The 20,241-nt window shown below is 35.7% G+C and overlaps 1 protein-coding gene across 1 annotated transcript in view; it reads right to left on the bottom strand.

Moving 5' to 3' along the window:
* LOC149562894 (uncharacterized) overlaps nt 1-17,575 on the bottom strand; it is a 107,628-nt gene extending 90,053 nt beyond the window's left edge. Inside the window, exons 1-4 of the mRNA XM_089826344.1 lie at nt 17,293-17,575; nt 17,138-17,190; nt 16,963-17,046; nt 111-161 (exon numbers count right to left, since the gene is read on the bottom strand). Of these exons, the coding sequence (XP_089682470.1) occupies nt 111-161; nt 16,963-17,046; nt 17,138-17,190; nt 17,293-17,392 (288 nt within the window). The 5' untranslated portion in view covers nt 17,393-17,575. The remainder of the gene's footprint in view (nt 1-110; nt 162-16,962; nt 17,047-17,137; nt 17,191-17,292) is intronic.
* Between the last annotated feature and the right edge of the window lie 2,666 nt (nt 17,576-20,241).

Raw genomic sequence — 20,241 nt, 5'->3', positions numbered from 1 at the left:
GCTGTAATATATACAACCTAATAACACAATAATGCATGCATCCTATCAAACTACAAAATAACATTTGCAAATTCAGCGTCAAAGATAAAGATTATGGCATGCATATTCACCTGGACATCAATTGACAGTGCATTTTCCAGTAGCAACGATAACTGAGTTACCTATGTACCCACAAGAAGAATATCATTATCCACATCAAAGGTCCATAAGAAGAAACTAATTGAGAGAAAAAGTATCAGCATCCACATGTAAGACAATTACGAAAAAACAAAAGCCTGTAATAAAAAATGCATGTGATCTTCATTCACAAGGGCATAACATCAGAGAAGTCCCACTTTACTTTCAAAAGATTTCAGGAACTATCTGTATATATTTGTTAAACACGTAAAGATTGTCAACAACAGTTTGTGGGATAATTCAAGTACCCAATCTATCCTTCACACCATTTTGGCCATCACATCTCCACGTGTACAATTTCAGCAGTCTTACCTTATCTCTGGTCATGGAATATTTCTCTCCTTGCAATGGCTTCCTCATCTTGTCTGCAATTTTATGAATAGTTTGATGATCTTTCTCCCTGTGCTTAATATCTCTCTGCTCTTTCTTTTCCCCTTAGATTCCTGGCTTAATTTGGGATTATAGGGAAAATCCATGGGCCCAGAACTCTGGGAAAAATCCTTAAAAATATATAGCATTCTTAGTATAAAAATCATAACCTTTCAATAGATTTGATTTTATAATAAATCCAGCTTCTAGATATCAAATTAATAAATTTAAAATCCATGCAATGGAAGCCTTTCATCCTTTCCACCTCAAGGAGCAATGGAGTCAATAATTTCCATGTTTCTTGCTGAATTAATCTCAAAAGCAGTTAGAATAGACGTTTCTTACATTTACTTGAACTCAAGTTGAAATTAGGTAAGATTATTTAGGCTAGATGAGTTAGGAATAGGGTGTCTCAACCTTTGATACTTGCTAGCATGATTATTTATTAATCATTTATTTGCCTGTGTAATTATTTGTGTGCATCCAATGATGTCATTTTGTCTGAGAGGCACTATGAGTTGTATGACAGGCACATGAGGTGGCAAGTATGACATATTTCCTAACACTATATTTCAGTTCATTGATGTTATTACTCTTCCTTCATTGGCAGTTAACTGTGACAGAATGCAATATAAGAGTAAGAATCTGTTTGAGAAATTTATATCATAAGTGAAGGTGTGCATGTAGATGCCTTTGCATGCAAAGTACAGTTTACATGTACACGTGCAATTTGTATATGTAGTTATTTAGGCAGGCTTTTACATATTGATCTATAGCCTTGCATTCATCTAGTAAAGCAGATATTGACACATGACCTTCTTAGGTATACCATTTAGGAATCAGGTAATTATGCAATGTGAAGTCCTATATAATACAGGTGTTTGGTTAAAAATGTAGAGAAGAGTTTTGTGCAACCCCAGAGAAGCAAGATGTAAATCTTCATGTTAGGGGTTTGAGTTTGCAAGTGTCTAATAAAATATAGTAACAGGACTTGAAAGTCATGACTCACAATTATGCGATCGACTTAATAAATTTTAGTCTATTGTGGTTTAATTTGTAGGAGGGTATTGCAATTGTCTATATCTACATGTCGTCCAAGCTACATTGAAAATGCATCACAGAACTATAATTTTACATGTTGTGAACTCTTTATTTTACTTAAAAAGATACTCAAGTTATGCAGTGTTAGAATACAGAATGACTTACCCCAATATCAAAGTATCAAAGCCATAACATGTATATCAACTACCAGTAAAATACCAAAATGAGAAAAGAGAGTGGAGAAAATAAAATTATCTTTTATTAGGTAAAATGATTCTCTTAAGAGGACTTTAGGGGTTTAATATGCAAAAACAAAAAGTTAAAATTTTTTTTTTTTTTATAAGTAGGAGATAAATCCTGATATTCACATCACAATTTTTTTTTTTGTTATTTTTTTATGCTCTGCGCCTTAGGATGTACCCAAGGGCACCCCTGGGGAATCCATCCCAGGATAGCTGCAGGAGAACTTAAGAGTGTACCTGACAACTTGTTTTTTATTAGTTTCATTCTCAAAATTTAGTTTTATTTGTAATTTCATAGACATGACTGCAAGTACATATTCATAGATACATTGCAACGTCCATTGTTCTTTGTTCATATTGTCATCATGATTCAACTCAAATTTTACATTTTACTCTCATGTTTGTCAAACTAGGCTGAAATTTTTGTGTATCCCCATCTGCTTATATGCTTCACACGACTTGAAGTAAAAAAAACAAAAGTGAAATCCTTGGTTGACAAAAATTTAAAAACTATGATTTATTTGTATCCTTTGCTTTTGTGTTTTGTGCAAGCTGGCTAAACAAAAACAAATTGCAATGTCCATTGTTCTTTGTTCATATTGTCATCATGATTCAACTTGAATTTTAAAATTTTACTCTCATGTTTGTCAAGCTAGGCTGAAATTTTTGTGTATCCCCATCTGCTTATATGCTTCACACAACTTGAAGTAAAACAAAGAAAAGTGAAATCCTTGGTTGACAAAAATTTAAAAACAATGATTTTTTTGTATCCTCTGCTTTTGTGTTTTGTGCAAGCTGGCTAAACAAAAAAAAAAATCTGTGTCCTAATCCTTTACATTATGCTGTTTGACTTGCATGTACATGTGCTACCCCTTCTGCAAGCTAAGTTCGGATTCAGGTTAGAGATTTGGGTTGCAAATTCGTTCAATTTTTTTGGGTTGGATTTGGATTTGTTATGGGTTATATATATATGCAGCAAATAAGTTCATACACCACTATACTAATTTTAAATTTCAGTTACAGAAACAATAATGCCAACATTAATAATCAGCCATCACGATCAAATATCATAAAAAACCGTCAAGCAAATCATCATTATTCTGCTGTTGCAAATCAGAAGAAGCACATAAAGTAATGCTATAGGCCCATTTAAGGCCAAACTTGTGATTGTGCCATATCGTAAGCTTCACGCATTAATTGTCATACTCAAAGATTCAAAGAAAGCAGCTTTGGATCAGACTGGGTGAAGCCAAGAAAGCAGGGTTCGGATCAGGATTTAGCCACAGTAAAGATCTCTATAGATTTTGCTCCATCCATAGTTTTCTATACATGTTAGCCTATATGCACAAATTATGGTGTAATACATACATTCAATGATAGATGTGTGCCACTTTTATACATCTTGATTAATCTCAAGTAGCATTTAATTCAAATTAAGTATGATTAGTAATTTGAGCCTACTCATGTGCTTGAATCTAATTCTGGGTCTAATTTGGCATTAAAAACGTTTTGAAAAAGTAAACAGAAAGGTGTTTTTTGACCAAATTCTCCAAAATTGTATGGGAGCCTATGGTGGAATCCAAAGTCGCTCAAAAGTTGTCTCAATTCTGCCAGCATTCTTTTGAGAGAATTCCCAACAAAATTCAGTCTCTGTAGCAAACTTTTGACAGAATCTAACAAGGACCAGACTTTTGAATTGAACCAGAAATTCCCAGGTCCGAGGGAGAATCTGGTAACTCAGTCTGGAGGTAAATATTAAATAATTGGTAAAAATTAAATTAATAATAATGATTAATAATTATTAACAATTCTCTTGACGCTTATACATTATTAATAAATATCTAATTAATATGTTATTACTTGTTTATAACAAATATTATAGACAAACATTTTTTCTGAGTTATCTACTATCGAAATATGCGATCACTGTCAGCGTCAGTGAATATCAGGAATTATTAGTGAATATCAACCAATATCAAAAAATGGCGAAATATCACTTTTTATGTTCTAAGTTACAAAGATCGAGCCAAGCTCTGAGATCAAACTGCTGCGGCCTTCGTGCTCTGTGCAACCCGATCCACGGAATATCCGCATCAAACATTGCCTGCAGTCTTTAAAATCACTCAGCCGAGCAACAGATCCATATCGGTCGACATTGGACATCCGATCATCAGCAACTTGGCAGCATTGACACTGTCCAACATATATTTTCCGAGCGCAGCGAGTTTGACACCCAATCTGACTTCCAAAATATCCCGAGTTAGACACTCCAAGTGCATAACATTGATTTAAGATAGATTCATCTTCAAAAGTCAGAGACGCATGATAAGGGTGGTGAAATCTGGAGAAGTGCAATAAGTGCAATTAAAGAGACATGCGATTGTAAAAAGGAAGAGAAGTGCGATTAAGGAGACGTGAAAGATTCTACACACAAGCACAATTTTCTCCATAAAGATCAATTACTAGTATAAGTTTAAACAAAAAGAAGGTGATTCCAAGCAGCATATCTCAATTTCCAGACCTAAGGGCGAAGTTTCCAGATAGAAAGTGAATAACCAGAAGTAAGGGGCATATCTGAAAAACAACCAAGCATAGGAGGAGGCCAAAAACATCGAAAGGCCATTTCATAATTTTTTTATCTGGGCAGAAGTTATCCTTACAATCAGTTTGGAGATAGATTTTTATTTGCAAACCAGTAAGATCAGAAATTTCTCACAAATATTTGTTGGGAGGGTCTGTCAAACTTCCAAACTTCAGCAATCCGGTACTATAAAACTCAAATCTTCTCCTCAAGTCAAATGATTTTTATTTTTTTATTTTTTTCTTGAAATCAAATATTTATTTCTAGATCTAGTTAATAATCATTTTAATTATTACCCGCAAATAACATAAGGTGTGAATATATAATTGTGGATTAACAAAATTGGAGATCAAATACACCTAGGGTAAAAAAACTAGTTTGAAATCAGTGATTTTTTACACCCCCCTAGACTAAAATGTTTAGAGAACTAATTAATGTGAGCTCCAAGGAGACCTTAGCAAATCCAATCACAAGTGCATCCAATTTAAACAAATGTGATTGCATTCATATTAGTAATCGATCTTCTACAACAATTCAACAATATACAGATCAGTATCTTTTCCAACGATACAAGGAATTTTTTCAATACGGTTTTTATAGTTTTGGAGTAATAAACGGAACAATCTTAAAATAAAATTTATGATTGTTAATAATAATAAAAGACTAACAATACAATAGCACGAAAATGAACCCTATAAACTTTGTGTTTTGTTCGATCTATGCAAACTAGGTGGCTAGAGCAAGATGTGACAAACAATGTTTTATCTTTTGGCGCATAAAATACGCCCTCCCCTTCTACTGCAAATCGATTCCAAACTAGGGTCCCTTTAATCTTTTTGAACCGGCCAAGAATGAATCTGATGATGAGGGTTGGATTACGGTAAAATCTAAACGATCAAGACAACAAGAAGCGGTATTTAATCCCTCAAAAACTCAAATTCCTTCCCACTCTTATCCTAAGAACTCACATATGTCAAAACTACCCTCTACGTGAAGACCAGGATCAACTCTATCCAAACATCGCTTGGATGTTAATCCTTTCATTCCTTTGAGAGAAACAGCCCTGAGATCGCCCTTGCCTGAATTCAAATCAGATCCCAAAGTTGAACTGGCTAGGAAGGAAGCCCCAGAAATCCAACAAGAAGTGGTCGTCCCTAGACCAGCAACTAACAAGGAAGAAACCCTCACTGTAGATCTTCAAGGTTATGAAGTGGAATATGCCCAGCGTCAATGTCAGAAGTATGGACTCTGTGCTAGATGGACAAGAACAAGTATAGAGGTAGAATCTATTGTGAGATGGTTAAAAGAATCTTATGGTAAGAAATTAAAAGTAACTATTTTGGAAAATGTTTTTCTTTATATTGATTGTTGTAGCTCCAGGTTGAAAAAAGATTTTTTATTCAAAAAAACCCCAGTTTTCAAAGGCAAATCTTTTAGAGTCCTTGATTGGCAGCCTTTCTTTAACCCAAACAACCTAGGCTCCTTCATAATAGATCGTGTTGTTAGTTTGCCTAGTCTCCCTATTGAAGTGCTAACAAAAGAGACTCTTAAATTGATAGGTAACAAGTTAGAGAAATATGTAAGTTTTCTAGAATCTAAATTGAGGTTCTCTAGTCCAATTATCATAGTCAGTATGGATGCTAACATTTGCAAACCTAAGCCTTTAAAGATCTACATTAGGGGAAGGTCACTCATGATAGAACCGAGATTCATGAAAGGCCCTTTCATAGAGGACCCTACATTAGCTTCTTTGATCGTGACTACGGGCCCTTCTTTTCCTTATCCAACTTTTGACACAAATTATCCTTAATAAGGAAACAAGACGTTTTGACATTGTGGAAACCCGTTTAGGTGATGATTCAGAAAAGGGGGAAGTACGTGAAGATGCATCATCTCTCCCTTCGATTATAGTGGGAGCTATTATGTCTACAAATCTAGGAGGGGAGGCTTCAGGATTCATCATAAATGCCCTTGTTTCAGCACAACAAGAGTTAGAGATAGTTGTTGACAAACAAGGGCCAAGGAAAGTTCCACGAAAGATCTTAGCGAAAATGCAGGCGTAGAAACTACAAAGGCTAAAGGTAGGGACTCCAAAACGGATAACCCTCAGAAAGATTTAGCAATAATACTTAATGAGGAAGAAAGAAGCTTCAATAATGAAACAAGTCAAAGGAGAGAGGAAAAGGTTACGGAGGAGATCACATGGTCAATGACATAGATATCCAAGAGGTGACATTAGGTCCATCAAGCCCTTCAAATGAGAAACCCAATAGCCAAGCTAGAGTGGATGAAGAGGTTAGGATCATTTCTAAGCATTTATGTGAGTTTCTAGTTAATGAACTAATGAATGAATTTATGGATGAAATTTGTGATGAGGAAGAACTACTAAGGTAGAAGGAATTGTTGATTAAGGAAATTCTAGAAGCTGATGACCCAATGGAGAAAGTGGAAGTGGAACAGCCACTAGCAAAACTAGAAGATCGGGAACTAAACGACCAAGAACAAATGGGGATAGCCATGATTCAACCAAATAACAATAACCCTGATTGTGCAAAAACAAATAAAAGTGGAGAAGAAAATCTTGATAACTAGGAGATATTTTCCACTGCAAGTCAAATTGTGATATTGCTATCAAGATTTAACTATGTAGTTTTTGAGTCAAACTCATTGACCCATGTTTCATGAGTAGTGATTCACACGAATCCATCTCTCAATGGAACACTTAGCACTCATTGGATCTAGGTAAAACAGAGGTGAAGCACTGAGACTTCCCGAGAGGTCACCCATCCTAGTGCTACTCTAGGAAGAAAATCTTCACAAGAACTAAGAATAAGGGATGGATCATCATGGATGTGCTCATGGTCAATCCAAATTAACCGATATCTTTAATGCAAGGAAGGCGAAGATTATTCCCAAGTCGTCATGAATGTCCTACCTTGGAATTTTAGGGGTTTAAACACCACTATCAAGCAGTGGGCCTTAAAACGTTGCATATCAAAAACAAAATTAGAACTCGTTTTATTACAAGAAACGAAGCTAGATATGAATGATCTAGAGGGTTTAAAAAAGAAGCTAGTAGATATGGGGATCTCCAACAAGGGGAGCCTTTGGAGATTTAGCTTTCATATGGGACCCAAGGTTTTTGACTATAAAATCTTTGGAAAGATCATGGAAATTGGAGTTGTCACTTAGTAAGAAGTTCCCAAAATAAGTTAAGCTTCAGGATTTTTAATGTGTATGGCCCCATTTAAAATATGGAAAAAATCAAAGTCAGGAAAGAGATTGAAGAAAATTTAACTGTTTATAAAGGAGAGATTTCAATCATTGGAGGGGATTTAAATATTATAACTAAGGCATCAAAAAAATGGGGTGGAACTTAGAAACTCCCTAAAGCAGCAATAGACTTTAACGAATGAACTAATAGATATTGCCACTTCCAGAGATAGCTACACTCGGAAAAATAGGACAAAAGGATTCTGCTTTATTACAAAGAAACTGGATAGATTTCTTTTAAATGGGGATATGGCAGTACTACCCTTTACTCTGGAATCAAAAGTGATATCCATTTCAGGTTAGGATCACTACCAAGTTGAATTATGCATCATAAAGGATAAAAGGCCAAACAATAGCCCTTTCGAATTTGAACAAATGTGGTTTTAAGATGAGGACTTTCTAAAGATGATAGAAAAATGATGGAACAAAATTGAGTTATCTAGGTCTAAACTTTACCAAGTGGTTAACAAACTGAAAATTATTAAGCAAAGGCTTAAGGTATGGAATTCTAAACACTTTGGGAATATCTTCGAAAACAAGGAAGAATTGGACGATGAACTAGAGAATCTAAATGATGAGGTTATAGAGAAGGGATGAATCTAGCCTTATATGATAGAGAGAAGTGTCTAATGAAGGATTATGAAAACATCGTAACCAAACAGGAATTATATTGGAGACAAAAATCAAGAGAAACATGGCTAGATGTGGGAGATAGAAACACAAAATTATTTCACAAGAGTACAAAACAATGTAGAATAGCTAATAGAATCACTTCCATTCAAAATAAGGATGTGGTAAAATAGGAGGACCCAGATGATATTGCAAATGAGGCAATAAAGTATTTTGAACAAGTCTTCAACAATAATGGTAACTAGAACCTAGGGGCACAAGAAAGCATCATTAAGAACATCCCAAAGCTTATATCCAAAGAACAAAATAAAACACTATTGGATCAATAATAATGGTAACCAGAACCTAGGGGCACAAGAAAGCATCATTAAGACCATCCCAAAGCTTATATCCAAAGAACAAAATAAAACGTTGTTGCAAGAATTTACCTTTGAGGAAGTAAGTTTGGCCCTTAAGCAAATGAATCCAAATAAATCTCCAAGGTCAAATAGGTTTCCAACATGTTTCTTTCAAAAATGTTGGGACTTCATAGGGAGAGGTAACTGAGGCTTTAGGAGTGCAAAATTTGGGAAAACTTCTTGGGGAGGTGAATAATACCTTTATGGCCCTTATCCCGAAAAAGGAGAAATCGGAGACCTTTAATGATTATCGTCTCATAGCGCTTTGCAATACTCTATAAAATATTTACTAAGACTATGGCAATGAGAATCCGAAAACTTCTCCCAAACCTAATTAGCGAGGAACAAACAGGATTTGTAAAGGGCAAATCTATCTTCGATGAAGTAATTATTGCCCAAGAGGCCATACATACCATTCAAAACAACAAAGAGTCTAGTATGTCAATTAAGCTAGATATTAAAAAGGCACATAATAGAGTGGATTGGGGATTTTTGAGGAAATACCTCGAAGCCTTCGGGTTCACAAAACAATGGGTGAATTCGATCTTTGAATGCATTTCCTCCCCTATGTTATTAATACTGGTAAATGGATCACCCAAAGGCTTTTTTGAAATAAGCAGGGGACTTAGACAAGGGGATCCGATATCCCCTTTTCTTTTCATCTTAATGGCAGAAGCATTAGGAAGACCAATAAATAATGCCAGGTATGAGAAAACAATTAAAGGAATTAGGATCACTAGTGAGCTGGATCCAACAACCCACAAACAATTTGTTGATGACATTATGCTTTATGGACAAAGTACCATAGAGGAGGCAAAAGCATATAAAACAATATCAAGTCAATATACCAGTACATCAAGTCAAGAGATTAACCCCAAGAAGTCAGAAATCTTCTTCTTTAATACCCATCCTAATTTAGAACAACATATTTGCCAAATTTTGAATTTCAGAAGAGGAAGTTTACCTTGTAAATACCTGGGTCTCACTTTAGACAAAGGGGCATGTTCGACAAAATTATGGGATCAAATAACAGAAAGAATCAAAAGAAAAATGTTATCGTAGAAAGGAAAATGGCTCTCTTCTACGAGTAAAGCAACGATGATACAATCTGTCCTTTCAACACAATCTATTTATCAATTATCTTGTATTGACTCCTTAGAACTTTCTTTTGGCAGGAACACGTGAAAAGGCACAAATTTCCTTGTTAGCTTGGTACAAGGTATGCAGACCAAAGATGAGGGAGGTGTAGGGATCAAGGACATCAAAGTCCAAGATAAAGCTTTAGGTGCTAAACTAGTATGGAGGATGTATAGGAATCCACACCTCAAGTAGGCAAAGATCCTAATAAAGAAATATCTGAGCAATTTTGATCCGACCAGCATATTTAAGGAGAAATCACTACCTAGAGGATCGAGAATTTGGAACTTCATGATGGATTGTAGATCCTCCATCCTGGACAGACTAACATTGAATTTGGGGATGGGGGAAAGACTCTTCTGAGAAGACTCTTAGGGAGGATATGATGCTTTGGAAAAGGATCGTAATCTAACCCAATTAAGGTTGACACTTGAAGCTAGATGGGGAAAAAGGGTTAAAGATTATGTGACCTTTGAGGATGGAGGAAAAGGTTGGAAATGAAAGGATTTAAGGACATGAATCTCCCATCGAAGGAGGCAGAAGATCTAAAAAGAATCTTATCGAACAAGAAAGTAACTTTCAATTTTCACAAGGACAAATTGATGTGGGATGGAAGAAAGAGCGGGGAATACAACTCAAAGGAGGGGTTTGAATTCCTCAGATCTCTCTAGATGAGCACAAAGGAATCCCTCCCTACAACATTATCTTGGAATAAAGCTTGTTTTCATAAGGCAAAAAGATTCACATGGTTAGTTTTAAATAGGAAGGTGGTTACCTCCGAAAGATTTAGGAAAATGAGATACCAAGGCCCTAGTACATGTCCTTTATGCGAAAATGAGGAAGAATCCATTGATCACCTTTTTTGCAATGCCGTTATTTGATTCAATGTTGAAAATGACTCTATTCACAATTGGGGTGGGTATCAGCATTTCCAGGTACTATAACAAATATGCTTCATACATGGCCCCTCCTTTGAAAAGATAGTATTTATAGCTCTTTATGGATATCTACATCTTCCATAGTCCTAAGGCAAATGTGGAAGGAACGCAACCAAAGAATTTCTCAAGATAAGAAGATGAATGTTGAACAACTTCTAACTAAAATTGAGACTTCTATCATTGGACTTACCAATAATTGAGTTTTGAATAAACAAAAGCAGGTTATGATGTCTCTTTAGGATGAGAAAATGAGAGGCAAAAGGATAGGTCTAAAATTACCCCCCTTTATAGGAACAAGCAGAGAAACCTCAAAAAGAAAACAAGAGATGTGCCAATGGCAACCACCCAAGGAGGGTGGTGTAAATACAATTTTGACAGAGCTTCAAGAGGGAATCCAGGCAGAGCAGGCATTGGTTGTAGTATCCATAACTCAAAAGGCATGGAGATAGCAAAGTTAGCAAGACATATAGGAATAGAAACTAATAATAGGGCAGAATTAACCATTTAAGGACTAAAACTGTGTAAAACTCTTGGTTGCAAGAATGTAGAGATTGAAGGAGATTTTGCAATTATACTAAATGCTACAAGGAAAGGATCCCTCATTAATCGGAGACTAGACTCAATTTTATCTAGAATCCGATCACTATGTAAGACCTTTGACAAGATCACAATCAATCATATATATAGCAAGAGGGTAATCAAAGGGTGGATGAATAAGCTAATATAGGTATAAAAGAAGGTTCAATATAAGATGTCAAAATTTCAACACAAGAACTCCATTTGAATTAGGGATGGTTTAGATTTTTTAGAGTTTTAACCATAGTTTACATCTCATAAGATTCGCGGGTCTTTCTTTAGCTGTTACCCACTACCTAAATCTCAGAACCCAAGCCAATAAGTTTGGATAGATAGATTCATTTTGGAAAATGGTGTTGGAGCCTACGAAAATGAGTTTGGGGTAAATTTGGAGGTTTTGGAATCTTCCAGTTTGGACTCAATGGACTTTCAAAATCACGAGGGGCCTTTTTACCCCCATTTTAAACCAAAAGAGTATCATAGGTTGAATACTATTATATTTTTATACTACTAAGCCAGCAAAACACCGTTTGGTATAACAAACTATTTTCACACTGCTTAAGATATGTTTCTCAGCTAAGGAATGACTACTTCACTCTATTAGATGTATTTCTAATGATTTAGATGTATATTTTATTTTGTTTAAGAAAATGCTTTTATGACTTTACATTTCATTTCTATGCCCTTTTTGTATTCATGTTTCGTGACTTTTCAAAGCTTTATTCTTAACATAAGCACAAAATGCAGTGCTTAGATTATATACAGATCCTGACTGGAAACAAAAGAAGGGAAGGACGAGGAACGACTTAGAAGGAAGGCAGAAAAAATGTAACTTGGGACTAAAAGCTGATTATCTTGATGTATCTATGTACTTTATGATGTATCAAGGCTTAGGCCGTTTATCTATCAAAAAAATATATTATAGACAAACAATAATTAATGATTACTAATCGCAACGGTTATTAAAATCAAAAGGATGTGACTTTAAGAATAGGCATCTCTCAATAATTACAACCTTTCATTAACGATGAAGGATATATAAGGCAGTTCCATCATTCAACTGGGATCATGGGAACAGGTTGCATAAGCATCGAAGAACATTGAAGAGAGCAATGGATAAGATTGGGCAATACCACTGATATCATAACAAGGAACATAAATAAATACAATGTTGCAGAGCTGTATATCATATATAATGATATCTCGAGGGGATATCATTGAATAAGAAAATAAATTAGTTCGTATTTGGTCTGGAAACTGTATATTACATACAATTAGAACTCTTGCACAACCAGCATCATCAAGCAAGACAGGGAAAACATTCAGATCATGAGACAGAGCTTTGCATCTCAGTGACTAGTATGGCCTACTGTCTTAGTTAAACATAATAATTAGTTTAAGAACAAGGAATAGCAGGGCATTATCTTTAATTAGACACACATGCTCAAACTAGTTAGCATTTCTAAGTGGAGATCTGAATTATAATAAGGGAGAGGCCTCTGTAAATCCAGCCTATCAGTCATTCCCGAGACAGGATAGGATCAGTGACCCCAAACACCTTGCGGACAAGTCCAAGAAAGGCTCAAGGGCTTGGATCTATAAGAAAACCCTTGAGTTTGGTGTCTAAGCAACCTATTGCATTTCAGCATTCTCGTTGACTGTAATAATAACCAGGATAGCATGGTCTCTCAATTCACATATAACTTATTTACTAATTCACCTATGGTTGTTACCTTTATAGCATGAATTAAATATATTAAACATAGGTTCCTTTATACATAACTAGTTGAACTTACTTGGGGACATTACTGTATAGTTAGAGTTTCTATTTTATAATTTTTCTATTGTTTGTTGCAGTGTCACAATGAGTTTTAATGACATGAGTGAGGATAAGGTTAAGGTTCACCATGATGCTGAATTGGATTATGCACCAGAGGCTGAGACTGAGAGAGGTGATCATGAGGATGAAATCTAAATCAATAGTTACATGGTGAGTATTGCTGCAAGTAGTATTGATTGCCCCTTCACAATTATGGTAGGGGTCCGTTTGATGTAAGTATCCGTTAAAACAATTTGCAACAAAATTACCAGGCAAGCCAAGGACATGTGGGGGCACAAGGTGGTGGAAGCGCCACTTTTGTGCCCTTGATTTTTTTGCTAAAAGGACCAAAGTTAACACCCACCTCCTTCATATCCAAGGAAAACGTGTAGACGCATGTACTATTGATTGCCCCTTCACATTTATGTTAGGGGTCCTTTTGATGTTAGTCTCCTTTAAAACAATTTGCAACAAAATTTCCAGGCAAGCCAAGCCAAGGACATGTGGGGGCACAAGGTGGTGGAAGTACCACTTTTGTTCCCTTGATTTTTTTGCGTAAAGGACCAAAGTTATCTATGCATTGGGGAGTATACTATGCTTAAATTCTCATCCTAAATCATATCCGCTGCAAAATAGGGATTATCCACTGCTGAGGTTTGATTATCGGCTGCATTCTAAGGGCCAAGTTGTTCAGATGTGAGGATGCTACATTTTGGCAGAGATCAGCAAGCATGAAATACATAGATGAGATATATAAGCTTTTGGATGTCAATGAAGACAATGCAGCTATATTTATTTCTCTGTCATATCCAAGAAAAGGTGTAGACGCATGTACATTTTGGCGGAGATCAGCGAGCATGAAATACATAGATGAGGTATATAGCCTTTTGGATGTCAGTGAAGACAATGCAACTATATTTGTTTCTTTGTCTCAAAGGCCGCAGGATCATCATTCTGGCCACATGGTTCTACTTCTACATTGCAAAAGCAAGTTGTCCATATGCCAGGTTTTTCTTCAAGAGCCCATGCAGTAGAGACTGGGGGAAACGCAAGTTGACAAGTCCAGGTGCTCACCCAGCAATAGAGACTGGGGGGAATGCAAGTTGACAAGTTCAGTTGCTGACCCAGTAGCTGATTTTTTCAATGTCCAATTGAAACATGATATAAATGATGTCATTGGAAATTCTTATTTTCCAATGGTATTCCATTCCATGTGGTTTGATGCCATTATATAAGGAGATGATGGTGATGGTGACAAGGGGAGAACCATCATATGTGCTACCAAGGAAGAGATTTGAGGACCATAATCTTCGAAAAAAAACTATTCCAATATTAATGTGTCAATCAAGAAAACAAGGACCGTTAGGTGGTAATTAGATGCAGTATGGTGACGGACAGGTGGGTGGATATTAGACATCACAAATCCACCAATATCATGATTACATTTACAGAGGACACATAATTTTGTAAGGCAGTTAATAGTTTAGGCCATTGCAAAGGTACTGAGATTTTAGTTTCAAATCCTCAAGGATGCAGTTGAGGAGGTTGGGCCGCAGATGTGGTCCAAGTAGTGACCAATGCAGCCCATGTGTGCAAAGCTGCATGGAAATTGATTAAGGCATTTTATACACATATTTGATGAAGAATTTGTTTTGTGCATTCTAGAACTGTACACTCAAAGACATGGGCATCATATCAGTGGTCAATGATGCTAGGGATGAGCATCAGCTTAGGAGCAGTTTATGAAAAGGGTTACCATTGCATGTTAATTCCGAGCAGTCCTGGTTAGTGGATTTGTGTTATGTGACAGTTTGATGGATACCCAGATGGCATGTTACTTTTAAATCAGTTCAATGAATCAGGTTTAAGCAGTACAATTTTTTAGATTTGATTGCCATGCAGTTCGGATCAGTTCCAAAAGGTAGCTTTACTTTGCATGTTAGTATTTTGACTCATGCATGATATTGAATGAACTCAGAGGCATAATGCTAGGAACAGAGATAACCAATTCAGTGTTTATTACAGACATCTACAACAAAGGTATAAAAGGTTACATCAATGGTTAAAATAAAAAATGGAAGATTGTTACCTACCTTCCTTCCTGCCCCGCCAGCCAGAGAAAGAGATTGATAAAAAATTGTGAAAGTCCACAAAGAAATGATCCAAATATGGAAAAAATTAAGAGTGGTACGCATGACTTGTTCCAAGCATTTCAAAAATATCAATCAGATATGTCATTATTATTAGAGAAATGGTTTTTGGAAGAAGTTAAAAAGATGAATAAGAGGCATAATAGCAATGAGCACATTGAAGTCACTGATGATGAGCAAATAGACCATTCCAATGCTAAGAATTCAATTGAAGAAGATACAAGAAGTTCACTTCAGACACATCTGAGGACAAAAATCCTTGGATATCCGTAGGTTGGACAGAAACCCAATGCTACTTGAGAAGTGGGCTCAATCAAGGTTCATGATTGAGCAGATTTTCATTGTTTTAAACAGGTTTTGGAGGAGAAAGTTCTAGCATTCTAACAACAATATGTTTGATTCAACAGCCAGGCATGTTTTATATCAGAATCATTATCAATAGATTTGTGTTTGTAATCGCTTAATTCCTTGGAAATCTATATCATTTCCTTTGCATGTTTAGTATGCATGTTAAGCCAAACATAGCAAAATTTGAAAACCCAAATCAGATTTGAAACAATATCCTTGTTCGGGATATTTCACTTGTTAATTAGAAAAATTAATCTGTAATATCTAAAAGTAGATTAATATATTTATTTATCTTGAGATAACCTTAAGTCACTCTACTCAAACTAATCGTTAGCAAAAGCTTCAATAGTGCTTACAACCCTTAATGCTCCTACATAATGAAGCCCTAATAATAATTGTAATGGAGACAAGGTTGGTCCAAGGCATCAGGTTGTGAATCTTAAGAGATGATCCATGAGTGAGTCCTTTCACAACATTTGTGCAACAAAAGTTGACACATTCATGTACAAACTACATTAAATTCTTAAGAATGTACCCTATATGACCTTAAGGGTTGTATTGTCATGAAAAGACCATGACCTAGGTTCAAATCCACGATATACAATATGTTTGCCCATTACTCCAATAGAATCATGTTTAAATGATTGTAGGGTGTACTCGGGCTTGAAACCAAGTCTATAAACATTAAAAATGTAGTTCAAAGTTATCATGTGGCATGCAATGTATAAACCGATTGTAATAATTACAGGGTATACTAGAGCATGAACCTAATTAGATTACCATTCAAGCTTACCCCTTACTGCATAAAAGGTTGTCTACACTTAATGGTGGTGTAAACTTAGTAGGCATGGTACATGTTTACATATCTAAAGACTGGCCATATCCAATTCTGGTGTAACAATTATAAGATTGATTCAAGCATATACCACTCTTGAAATCTTAAGAATGTGATCCAAGCTCACTCCACAACATATTAAAAGCTGTCAATGACCTGCTCAAAGTTTACACCACCCACGAAAATAAATCAGACAGCCGGATCAAAACTCTTGAAAATTTAGCCTGTGCCTAGAAAAACGGTGACTCATAAACTCGCTCAAAATTTATATATCTCAAAAAAATTTCCCGCAGAGTTAGGGTAAAGTAGGAGTGCACATTACGGAAACCTATAAACACAGAAAAATAAGAAAACGATTGACAATAGTAGAGATATAAGCGTGCAGAAAGCAAAAACCCAAACATGCAGAATCCCGAAAATGTTTAGCAATCATTAGCAAAATACTTACCGCGGGAAGCAGATAGGGTTCTGCAGCGGGCAACGTGGCCAACATCACTAACCCTGCAGCTGCCTTGGCCACCTTCACGGGATCCTGCCAGCAGGTGCCATATTTTTCGGAATGAAAACTATTATAGCCTTATGTGAATAATCCGGAAACCAAAAAGCTTTTTACATAAATAAACCTCTGAATGCAAATTCCTGATTTCATCTTCGACTTCTTTTCTGACATCTTCGCCTGTGATTGGAATTAATAATGCGTAGATAAGTGAATGGAACGCTTTAAAATATATGACAAGGTAAATGCAAGGAAAGAATTTGAAAGAAAGCATGTGTGTACGCGAAGGGTGAGCTGTGGTGTGAGCGGAAGAGGGGCTATTTCGAGTAGGGGGCGACGGCTGAGTTGATGAATTCAGTCCTGCTGGAAGAGATGCTGCCATTGTTCAAATCCTCAAGCTGAATTTTCGATCATAATTCGTCGAAAACAGACTAATTATTATTATTATTACTTTATTCTGCTGTCTCTGGGCACTAACTACAGGACAATTCTCATCATAGTGAAGCATCCGTCGAGTAAGGGTCGCTTTGCGTTTTCATGACTGCGCTTTTTGTTGTTGTTTTAACAAAAAAAATAATTCAAAATTCAATAATTATAGTTAATAACAATAAGAATATATATAATTTGAATGGCCAAAAAAACAAAGGATGAAAAAGCCACGAATTTATATTTATTTATGTTTTGATTAAATTTTATTTTATATAGTTTTTTAATTTATCTCTATTAATGAGGTTTAGAAGGCTAATCTTTTATTCAATTTGCATGAAAATGTGATATGAATGAATCTAAATTTGGATGTGTGTAAGTCAACTTTGATGGGGCTTCAAAAGGCAATTCAAATGTGAGTGGTTCAAGTTACATGTAGTGAGAGATTATAACAGAGATCAAAATGTTTGGACATAGAAACTAACAATGATGCAGAATTTTGAGTTGCCTTGCTAGGCTCAAAGTGTGGATTAGAGTTGAAAGAAAACCATTTACATCTGGAAGGTGATTCACTTTCCATTACCATAGTAAATGTGATTCCATAAAACACATCTACCAACTCAAAACTTAGAAAATGGCTTAAGCTAATATAGGAATTGATTGTAAACTTTGAGGAATTTTAAATTTTGCATGTATTGCAAGAAGGAAATATGTTGGCAGAATAACTTGGTCAAATTGGTGCAGGATAACTTTTCTCAGCAATAACATAATACGGGATAAGTTGGCCAATTCTTTGAAATTATAACTTTAACGATACAATGGACAAGTGCTAGTGATAGATGGGAAAGCTTGGATATTAATGGCAATACCATACAATTGAGTGTGTCATAATATTATTTAGAGACACCTCTCTCTCCCAAAATGCTACTGCTGGTAAATTGCACACATTATTTTGGACAAGGAATGCATATAAATCTTATTTTAATATGGTGTGTGCATTCTTTAATAGATCAGATGGCTAGGGAAAGGGTGGTGCTAGCTGATTATCTAACCAACACATGATTGCATGTGATCATCTTTATATCCTAGCTATGGCTTAAACTTATAGAATTTTGACTCCTGCTCCTCTACAGATATAGATAACTACCTCAGATTATGGAACTCTTCCACCCTTAACTATCTCTAATGATTAGATAAAAACTTTTTCTATCCTAAAAAGTAAGCACTTAATTTGTGTACATTTTGGGACCTTTTTTAGCCTACTTTCGTGTGTTTTTTATGGTAGGACTCACATTGTACCAAAATGCATAATAAATTTAAATCTATGTTCTGCTTCTCCTTTAATCTTGTTTAAGCTTGAGGTTGGCTCTAATTTTTATGCATGATTTCTCATTTATTCATCCACTCATATAGTTCATCTTCCATCTATGTCCTTTACATGCATTTAGGCATTTTAGAATTTGCCTTGATTTCCCTGCAGACTAAGGCTTCAAATTCCCTTCTTGACACAAAACTCTACATCTCAGGAAGACTTTGAAAAAGTGTGCCTAGACAAGGTCAACTTAAGTTGGCCTTGTCTAGGACAAGGGCAACCCAAGTTGTTCTTGTCCTAAGGTTGTTGTTTTTAGCAAGCTCTAGGCCCAATGAAGGGTTATTTCTCCTAAGTGCTTAATTGTGGTTGTCCTTGCAAAATTTGAGCTACAAAATGTGTATAAAAGGAGATACATTCTTCTCATTATCATATCATGATTTTATTGAGCAAGCTATTATGCATTCAAGACATTCAAGTGCAAGCAAGGCATTCATCATCAAGCATTCAATTGTTCAAGTCCACTTATGCATGCATACATTTCCCTCTATAGATCTGGCTCTTTTCCCATTGGAGGTCAAAAAAGGAGTTTACAATCAAGGAATGATATCTTTATTCATCCATCAAATATTTATTCTTCTTTGTCTTCATCAATTCAATGTTGAGGTGAATTACAACATCTACTACATGAGGTTTTGTCTTATATGATTTTCTTGTGATTTTTGTGTTGAGTCCAAGCTACTACATAAAAAATACTTGATCACATACTTAGAGATGATTGCATTTACATGGTATGATATACTCCATTATTTAGATTTAATCTTACTACATGAAAACATTCTTTCAATCTCATCTATTTCAATTCAAGGTTGATTCTTATATAGGGTGCTTGACCAAGGAAAGACCCTCCACTCAACCTTCTTTCCCTTCTTTTTGGTGTGCAATAATAGGTAGTAGAGTTTCAGATCATGGGAGTTACAGAGCTAGTGGCAAATGCTTTACACACTTCATCAAATTTAGAGTCTCCAAGACTAGGTTGACTTTTTATGGACAAGGTCAAATTTAGTCGACATAGTCCTTTGAATTTGGAATTTTTATAGTCATAAGTTATAGGTGTCAAAGTGCTAGATCCAAAACCATTTTTTATAGTTATGTTATAGTCAAAGCTGGATCTAAAGTTCATTACTCTTCTCCTAGCTTCAAGATGAGTCCCTTTTGTTGTTGTGTAGAGCCTAATCAGACTCAGAGGTGAACTTTTTCTCACTTTGTTCGGTGTGGTTTCCCCCTAGTTTTTCCTACGAGGGTTTGGGGGTAGGAGACCCATAATGGAGTCAAGGAATAGTGCTCCTTGCAAGGTTCAAGGGAAGTTTCCAAGGCAGGGTCTTGGGGTAGAGCTCTAGGCAGGCAAAAAATGACTTTATTATTATAAAAGGCGTTTGGAGTTATTTTTCTATTGGACGATGTATTCTAGCCCTAATTTTGTAACCACCGTAAGT

Source organism: Cupressus sempervirens, chromosome 4 (genome assembly GCF_028749045.1).
Source record: "Cupressus sempervirens isolate cs-2001-9-10 chromosome 4, ASM2874904v1, whole genome shotgun sequence".
NCBI classification, from domain to species: Eukaryota; Viridiplantae; Streptophyta; class Pinopsida; order Cupressales; family Cupressaceae; genus Cupressus; species Cupressus sempervirens.
The sequence above is the reverse complement of the archived record's forward strand: the minus strand, read 5'-3'. Positions and strand labels throughout refer to the sequence as shown.